Source organism: Phalacrocorax aristotelis, chromosome 6, assembly GCF_949628215.1.
Source record: "Phalacrocorax aristotelis chromosome 6, bGulAri2.1, whole genome shotgun sequence".
Classification (NCBI taxonomy): domain Eukaryota; kingdom Metazoa; phylum Chordata; class Aves; order Suliformes; family Phalacrocoracidae; genus Phalacrocorax; species Phalacrocorax aristotelis.
Genome location: NC_134281.1, coordinates 51,895,721 through 51,905,044, shown reverse-complemented (window position 1 = coordinate 51,905,044; position 9,324 = coordinate 51,895,721). Strand labels below are relative to the sequence as shown.

Genomic DNA, 9,324 nt, shown 5'->3' with positions numbered 1-9,324 from the left:
CGCCGCACCAGGAAGGGAGCCTGCAGGAGCACCTGTTTCTTGGCAGGCAGTTGCCGGAGGAAGGGAAGAGATTTTCCCCGTGAGCTCCCTCGGTAGCTTGATCCAGTGGAAGGAAAATCTGGCAAAACCATTGCTGCCAGCCAGGAGCAGGGATCACTGCTGGGCTGTCGCGTGTGGGCAGCGTCCGCTGCAGGTGAGTGAGCCCTCCTTCCCGGGACCCGCGAGTGTGAGGGAAGGGCTGTACTTCATCAGTAGCTGCTGGCAGGTTTGGGGGCTGCATCAGACACACTTCTTAAGACATTCTGCCTCTTGCCTTCACATCATTCCTTCCTTGCACCATTGTTTTTCCTCTCACAACACAAGGCTCAGGATTTTCTAGTTCCTTTGGGACTTACAGGCCTCCCTCGGCAGAGGTCCATCAGGACAGGCTCTGTGGGGTCGGGATGCTGGATACCTGTTACATATACAGAGAGGAAGGGGAACACGAAACTTTATAATGGAGCTTTATCATGGAGCATGCCAAAGCTATCTAGATTTCTGTAAAAAGCAGCTGCACACTGACCCTGTTATAACACACTCTCCACCAGCCTTATCTCCAGAGCCCCCAGGCTTGGTGAAAGGAAGGGACAGTTTACCATCACCCAGGGCTTCCCCAGGGCTTCCTGAATGGTGTCTGGTACCAGGAGCACAGGTGGGAGGGATGATTACTTCTGGGAAAGCGTTATCCCTCTGGCAGGGTACAGAGGGTGGGCTCTCCCCAGATACAGATTAGACAACATAGATTTGCCTGGATTTTGAGCAGCCTCAGAAAGGAGGAGCACTGGGAGTTTGTGGCTGATGTAGCAGCCAAAGGAGTGTGGATCTCTTGCCAGGATTTTGGGTGAGACAGACAGATGCCACATAAAAGCCTCATTACTCCCATTCCCCCTGGGTTCCTCTATGACTTATCCTGAGTTCTCAGAAGAAGAGAGGGGACCTTCCCACACTTCCCAAGACAGCAGTGTCCCTGCTCCTAGGGACACAGATGGGCCTTGAGCACTATGACATTCAGGGCTCTGCTTTGTGCATCGGCAGTGATTCAGGCATAAAACAAGATATATATGACCTTCATTCTCTTTGAGCCTACTAGAGAATTAGAAAAATTGCATGAAAGGATGGGAAAATATTTATGCCTATTCTGGGCTAGAGGTTTCTGTGGGGATGGGTAAGAGGTAAGGCAAGGCACAGAGTGGTGGCAAGTCCATCCCAAACAGGCTATGGCTAGACCTGGCCAAGAAATGAGTAAGCTGTGATGGACTGGAGAAGCAGGGGAAGGAGATGACTTGTATCTGTTTCAGATTGTGAGGCTCTGTTGGCTCTCATCTAGATTGCTTATGCAAATCTTTTTATGTATTTTTGTTTATTTTACAGCAAATGTTGCCAGACTCCCCTGGTCTCCATGACGCTTACATAGCCCACATAGCTGCATAACACCCTTCTGAAGGCTGGAAGCACTGCAGGAGCCTGTCCCACCCCCAGGCTTCCCCTCCTGAATGCTGAGGGTAAGCAAGGTCTCATGGTGTACCCTGGGTTCAGAGAGAGGAGGGAAGTGGGGAATATTTCAAGAGCTGAGCTGTATGTGGCTCTGAAATGAAAATGTTAGTTAACATACGGTCCATGGCCCATCTGTCAGATATCAGACAGTCAGACATAAAAAGTCTAAAAGTAAATAAATAAATGCATATACCATTCGCAGGCAGTCAGCAGGCATGCATCTCTCACACCTGCAGCCAGGAGTGGCCAGAATCTAGCCGATGATGACCCTCAATTCCCAGTTAAATGTTTTCAGAATAGAAAAAAAATAAGGAAAGACATTAATGCTTTTGTTTTCCTGCATTCCCAGTGCTTTCCTGCTCTTCCTCCCCAGCTGCCAGCCAGCAGTGGGGAAGGACAGCCTGTCAATTTTTTCCTGGAATGTAGCCTTTAGTGAGAAAGCTTTGTGTGGCTGGGCTGGTCCTCTCCTTTTTTTTCTTACACACAAAGAAGGCAGCGCTGAAGGTACTATGTTCAATATAAAGTAAATGGTAGAGATTAATGACCTGTGATACATGTTTTCAAACTGGCTAATCCAATGGTCTAACTGGCTTGAGCTCCCAGAGGGTCTGTGTTACGGTCTATCCCAGACCAGTGAGGCCAGGTAGCCCAAAGAAGAGCTACAGAAGGGGCAACTGCTGTGGAAAGGCTGGCTTACTCCCTCATGGCAGAGCAGGGATCCACATCCCTTCCTTTCTCTCACTCTGATCTGGGCAAATTGATGTGCTGCATAGTGCCACGAAACAAAGCTGCTGTGAGATCTTGTTTCATACCTTCTCCAAAAAGTGGTGGGTGACAGCCCAGGATAGGGCTTGCTATGGTTTAAAATACAAAGACAGATTTTTCTTAAGAGGTACACCAGGGAAGGATGGGAGGCAATGCACCCATGCTGAGGAGTCGGAAACTGTAGTTAGATTTAAGGAAAAATTTATTCATGGTGAGGATGGTTAAACACTGGAATGATCCCAAAGGGGCTGTGGATCCTCCATCTTTGGCAGTATCCAGCACCGAGTGGACGAGGCCCTGAGCTGTTCAGTCTCATTCTGAGGCTAACTCTGCTTTAAGCAGGTTGTTGGACCAGGTGACTTCACAAGGTCCCATCCCACCTGAATTATTCTGTGATTCTAAGAATAAAAACACTGTCACTAGCGACACAAACCCTTGCAGTCTAGAGAAGCCCAAGCAAGTGCGGATGCTTACAGAGCAAAAGATGATATTCCCAGAACATTTTCAAACAGACACAAGAAACCGTGGAGGCACACTTCAGTGGAAGTCTTTGCCTCTCCAAATAATTTGTTGAATAGAGATTAATATAACACTAGGAAATACGTGCCCGTAGAGGTCACACCTTATTTTGCTCTGCAGCCAGATGTTTTATTTTGCTCCATGACCTTTTTCTGAGCAAATACAAATTAAAATGGTTAAATTTAAAAAAGTAACATGAGAATGCAGTGCTGTAGCTCGATTTTTGGTCGCGTTTTCCCTCATTGTGGTTTGTGCTCGACTTTGTTTGACTCACAACTTGTGTGTGCAACTTTGGTCAAGCAGCAGAAGGCCACAGACTTTGCAATTCTTCAAGCATTATGTTTTCTTAGTCCAAAATGATCTAATCTACAAACCTGCCATCTACTAGACTCACCCGTTCACTGGTAAGGAGGAGATAAGGCACCTCTGTGCTTGGAGAAGGAAAGGCAGGAGGAAGTAGTGCTTAGCACTGAGCTGATTTACTTAGACTGGGGAAATGTCTCCAGGCTCAATGTCTTCTCACCCCTCTACTTTGAAAGTGCCCCACGACATCCTGACCTTGGGGACCTGTGTCCTGGGCACATGTGGGCACCGCAAGGTGTCTGCTGTCTCATGCAAAATCAAAGTGGGTCCTAGTAGGCACAAATCAGAATGCTCAACCACAGCTTTTTTTCTCTCTTTCTAATTGATGCTTTCTGATTGTTCTGGCTCTAGCCAGCAGCTGCAGATCTCCCACAGGCCTCCAGGCAAGTGTACCCTCTGGAGTGTGGGTTTCTGTGTCCCAGCCCACTCCCTGCCCAGGCAATTCAAGCACCAGCAACCGTGCAGGGAAATGGCATAGTGCACAGCTCACACAGTGCGATGTGTCCCAGGCCTGCAAATCCGCAGTGGTTAGAGACTTCCTGGACACGTGCTGCCAGCTGGCAGCATGCCCTGAGCCACGTCCAAAGTGACCTCATGCTCCATCACAGCCAGGGGGTGACTCAGGAGGAGCCTGGCCTGACACTGTCAGGCAGTGTCTGGTCCAGGCACCCCCACACTATTGTCCTCCCTCTTCGCCCACCCCACGTTCGCTTGTCCCTGATGGAGGGGGATTTTGAGGTGTTTGCTGGTAGCAAAGGCAGTGTTGTAAGGGGTTGCGGTCTGTGGAGGCTGTCTGAGGACAGGGACAGCTGTGGGAAGAAAGCTCCCTGGTGTGTGCAGAGCTGCCATGCGTGGAGGTCACAGATTGTCCCCACCCGCCTGTAATGCACCCGGACTCCTAGTGCTGTGCAGAGCAGGGCACAAAAACAATGGAGTGTGTTTGGCGTGGGCTGATGGGCTCTTGGAGAGCCATTTTTAGCCGGCAGGGTGATGTGTGGCTGTTCCCCCACCCAGGAGAAGTGACACAGCTCTGACACGGGATCTGCATCAGTTCCTGTCCCCACCATGGGCTCCTGCACGGACTCTGAGCAGTTTGTGTGCATATGCCCATGATGGCCATGATCGTCCTGTTTGGGAGGTGACCAGAGAGGCAGTTCGGGGGTCTCCAGGGTCTGCCTCATGTCTTGAGCGCTCAGCCATACCTGAGATGCTCCTGCGCCATCCTCCCCAGCACCCCTCCTTGCTTTGGGTACCAGCTGCACTGGAGGGACCTTCTGGTGCTGTGGAATCCGCTGGAGCCCTCACGTGCCAAGGTGGGAGGTTATGTGAGAGAAATGCAAGTGTTTTACACTCTTGGTGTAAAACTGTACCCAGAGAAGCATTGAGGGGGGCCAGGACATTGGGGAGTTGATGAGCCCAGGAAGCCGGGCTGTGGATTGAGACAAGGTGCCATGCCAAGAGGAGTCCAGCTAAGCACGATAACACCCAGCAGCCAGCACTGCCCTTCCCCTCCTCCCCTCTGGTGGTGAAGTGCTTCAGGGATCAGGAGGAGCAGAGAGGAGAATGCCAGGTCCCAGCTGTTTGGGGACTTTCCAGGGAAGTGCTGAGACCACTGGAGGTGTAACCATCATGTTTCTGTGGAGGACTTGGGAGGGGGGACCACTGGTAGTGCAGCGGTAGGGACAGGGCTGAGGACATGCTGCAAGGGCAGCTCTCACTCTTCCAGCAACTGGACTGGAAGGGTTAAGCCCCGGTCCTGACCCCCACCTCCCGCTGTAGTTCTGGGCAGCAGAGCCAGTTGGTGACAAGAGGCTGATGCTGATGAGGGAACATGTGAAGCTGGAGCTGTGAATGGGGCTTTATCCCAGGAGGGACCTGCCTCTGCTCCTTCCCTGCCCTGCTGCCAGCACCAGCTGCAGGCAGAGCCCTGCAGGCAGCAATGTACCAGTAGCCTCTGAGCAGGGCACACGGGGCTGGGGAGGCAGAGGACTCGCCCTTGGTGCGGGCTGAGAGCCCCCCGCAGTGCGTGGAGGTCACCGGGGAAGACGTGAGTGGTTGATCTGTGCTCCAACGCACAGGGCTTTTGCGAGGGAGGCAGGGGAAGGTCTGCAGGCCAGCCTGGAGCAACCAAGGTCCAGGGTTTAGCAGGGGATTGTTTAGTAGAGGGGAGCAGGATCTCTGTTTAATGATACCTTCTCTTCTTGACTCTTTCAGATGAAAGACACAGGAAAGGAAGGACGCAGCCCTGGTTGTTCGCTTGTGGTGCTGCTCTGGGGATGCTCCACCATATCCTGCAGCCCTGCCTGAGGGGTGGACTCAGCCCCAGCACATGGACCATAGCTCTCCAGGTGGCACTGCTGCAGAAGGGAGCTCCACCAGGCTCCAGAGAATGAGACAGAGGTGTCCCTGCTTGAGAAATGCAGCTGCCTTTGCAACCGCTGCTGCCTTGAACCTCCACTTCACTGTAAGTGTGTAGATTCATCTGTGCAGCCACCCCACTGTGCCCTCTCAACCCAGCTGCCCACCATGCCGGAGCTGGCGGAGATGAGCAGCCCCCGCACCCCTGCAGACATGGACCACATCCAGAGGAACATCCTGGAGGAGCATGTGGAACTCTGGTGGTTCCAGGATCCCAAGAAGTCTATCCTGTGCTACGGGATGGCTGTGGTGCTGATCCTGGCCTGTGGGATCGGGGGCATCATCCTGCTGTATAGTACTAGCAGCCGGTCTGGGGAGTGGCGGCTGGCCGTGGGCACCACGCTCTGCCTCCTGGCCTTGCTTGTGCTGCTGAAGCAGCTGCTGAGCTCTGCAATCCAGGACATGAACTGCATCCGCAGTCGGGATCAGATCGAACTCCTGAAGAGCGGGGGTTTCTCAGACTGCCTGGTGCTGCTGCTCAGCGCCCTGGTGCTGGTGGTCTGCGGGGTCGTGCTCACCATCCTCTCCACCACAACCATGCAGCTCAGCCCTGCACGACCGCTGGCCAGCATGTTCACCAGCGGGGTTGTCCTCCTGACGGCTGGCAGTGCTATCCTCCTCTGCCTGCTGCTTTACCTGCTCTGCAACTCCTGCCACCAGGCTACTCCTCGGAACCTGGAGACCGGCGAGATCCGTGTCTTCACCATCTCTGGCCGCCTTGCTGCAAACAGGCGGCTTCCTCCCACCTCTAGCATGGCCAACCTGATCTGACCCACAACGCCCCTGTGTGAGCCTCACTGGATACAACCTGTCAGCAGGGCTTGTGCCAGCCTTTCCCCAAGGAAGGGCAAGAATTGCAGTGTGCCTTGCGCTTCTTTCAGAGATGACTGGCATTAGCTTTGCCCCAGGCTAACAGCACAGCAGGGGCTTGGGGTCCATGGATGGGCTCTGTGACCTGCTGCGTTAGAAGCACGGCAGTGGCTTGGTTGGTGTTGTATCTCCACAAAGCTTCCTGTGATAGCTGCTGCCTGCCCGGCTGTGACCCCGTCACACAGTTAAGGTGAGCCTGTCCTGTACCCCTGGGGACCACAGTACTTGCTTGGTTCCTGCAGTTCCTGGGGCTGTGTCATGCGCCCTTCTGGCAGGAGAGGCTGCAACTGTGGGTGGTGTAAAACCACGCTGCGCTCCATGCAGAGCTGCCAGCTCAGACCTCTGTCTCAGCTGGCACCAGCACTTCGTACCTCTGAGCCCGTGAAAGTGGGCACAGGCTGGCAGGCTGTGATGCCCTCGGTTGTGCTCGGTGGGAGGTACGGCTGCAAGGGCTGCTCCCAAGAAAGCACCTGTGTGTCTGTGGGAGGGAGCATGGGATTTGCATGGGACAGCGTGTGCCAGAGCCCCAGCATGGCTGTACCTCACATGAAATGCCATTTCTATTTGCAATGCCAGGATCTGCTCCAATATTACATTTCTGCAGCCCAACATCTTCTGTGGTTTATCAAAGGGGTGATCAAAGGGTGTTGGTGTCAGGGCCCTGGTGGGTTATCAGTGCTGGGCTTTGTGTGGGGGCTCTGTTATCATACCAGTGTGCTCCAGCCACAAACAGCAAGGTGCAGTCGCCGGGGATGGTGACGGGATGCCCAAATCCCAGAGCTGGGCTGCTGCCCTGCAGGAGTGGTGCGAGGGGTGGGTACTGTTGCCCTCCAACAAGAGTTTCCCAAGCAAAGGCACCTCTGCTGCCGTGGGAGCGCTGCTGCTCATCCCAGTCCCTGCGTGTTCCTGCACTGTTTCTGTTTCCCAAGTGCTGCAGCTGCTGCAAGGCAGAAAAGGTCTTCTGCTACTGCTTGGGCCTTACCTGGAGCTGTTTTGGTGTTTTATCTCTACAAGGTGTCTATGACCAAGGTGCCTTTCCCAGAGGCAGACTAACTCACCCCCAGGAGCTTTTCCTCTGACTTGAGGCTAATTTACCTGCCAAAATTTTCATTTCCTCCATAGACCCACAAACCATTTCACTACCCTTCCCATAGACACAGATCCTAACCTCCTAGCAATGCTGCTCCTGCACAACCTGGAAGGTGTCCCTGCCCATGGCAGGGGGGGTTGGAACTAGATGATCTTTAATCCAAACCATTCTGTTTCTGTGATTCTATGATTCCTCTTCATCTTCCTGTCTGCTCCCGTATCCCCCTCACCTGAGCTGCTCTGCCCCAGCTGTTATTTTTGCCCATTATTTGCTAAGTTCCCTCTGTAATGGAACAAGACTCGGCATTCTTTTTTGGTGTCTGGTAACAAATTTATTTGGAAGAGGACGATAGCTCATTCCCTCAGTAACAGTACAACTCGCTGTCGTGTTACACCTGGAGGCAGTGTAGGAGTTCAGCAGCAGTGAACCCCACCACGTATACGCTGGACAATGAGGGCGTCATCCCTTTGCAGCTCCAGACCACACCATCTCCAGTGCACTCAGATCACACGAGGGCACTTCTGTGTTCATCTGCCCTTGCCCTGTTCCTGCAGGCTTTCCTTCCCCTTGAAGCCTTGGATTATTTTCCCAAAGTATGAGAACATAATTCTGGATTTTCTTTTCTGGATCTTTGTTATTTCTACATTTTCCTCTGCCAGTTTCTTATCATCTATAGATTTTATTAAACTGCTGTTTTCTCCTCTCCCTGCAACACTTCCCCTAATCTGACCAAGAGTTCAGAGGGTGTTACTAAGCTTAGGTCCTTCCATGCTAAATCCTCTGCAATGTGAAGAGCTGTCCTTCCCCTCCAGGCTGTTTGACCTCAGGTCCAGCAGGGACCCCTGTGCATAGACAGGGAGGGACAGGCCAGAGCTGGGCAATTTTGCACCATCACTGTTGCTGCTGCCCCGCACGTCTGTGTCAGTGCATGTGCAGTTATGCCCAGCTGCACCACCTCTGCCTGCATCAGTGCTTTACCAGTTCCTCCCAGCTCCCCCAACCTACATGTGTGGACAGGCCACAGCTGCCTGCACACCAGCTGTTTTGCACATCTGGGCATTTCTGTGAAGATGCTTGACTGCCCAGCTCACAGCTCCAGGCTGCCTGTGTATCAATGTGAATCCTCCCTCCATAGCCCCTTCAAAATGTGCCTCAAGTGCCCATGAATTGTGCCAGAGAAGGATGCTCATGGGCCATGTCAGCAACCTGCGGAAATAAGGGCTGAGAACAGGCTGTCTCGGAGGATGGTTTTGGGTGTCTGGCTGTGCAGATAGACAGCCTGCGCTGCCCCAGCCTCTGACTCACCTCCTGCAGCGATGCTGGTTTCTTGCTTTCTTGGTTCCTGCGTTGTGCGTGGAAACACATAATAAAGTGTGGAAGAAGCTGACTGTGTTGAAGGCTGATGCTTGAGTGACGGCCTCTCTGCAGAGCGGGAAGTGGCAGGGCTGTGCAGAGCTCGCCTCTGCTTGGGCTGAGCCCAGGGCAGAAATCGTGACAGCCCAGGGTCCCTGCTGCAGCTGTGGTTTCAGCTCATCAGCTAGTATGGCAACACCACCACAGCCCCCCAAATGCATGTACTTATTTCCTGATACACAACTCCCACCTCCAGAGGCGTGTGCATCTCCTTCTGCTTAAGGACCTAGACCTAGCTGGTCCCCCTTACCACCGCTCACTCTGCGAGCCTAAGATCTTGCCATGGCCCTGACAGGAGCTCACGGGACACACACAAAGTGCCCTGAGCAAGTCGGTGCCAGCTGGTTTGTTTA

The 9,324-nt window shown here is 53.2% G+C and overlaps 1 protein-coding gene across 1 annotated transcript; it reads left to right on the top strand.

Annotated features, from left to right (window-relative positions):
* TMEM125 (transmembrane protein 125) lies at window positions 1-8,938 on the top strand. Its single transcript, XM_075097880.1, has 3 exons — window positions 1-193; window positions 1,411-1,541; window positions 5,395-8,938. Exon 3 carries the CDS (start codon window positions 5,707-5,709, stop codon window positions 6,367-6,369), a length of 663 nt encoding a protein of 220 aa, XP_074953981.1. The 5' UTR covers window positions 1-193; window positions 1,411-1,541; window positions 5,395-5,706; the 3' UTR covers window positions 6,370-8,938.
* The last annotated feature ends 386 nt before the right edge of the window (window positions 8,939-9,324 follow it).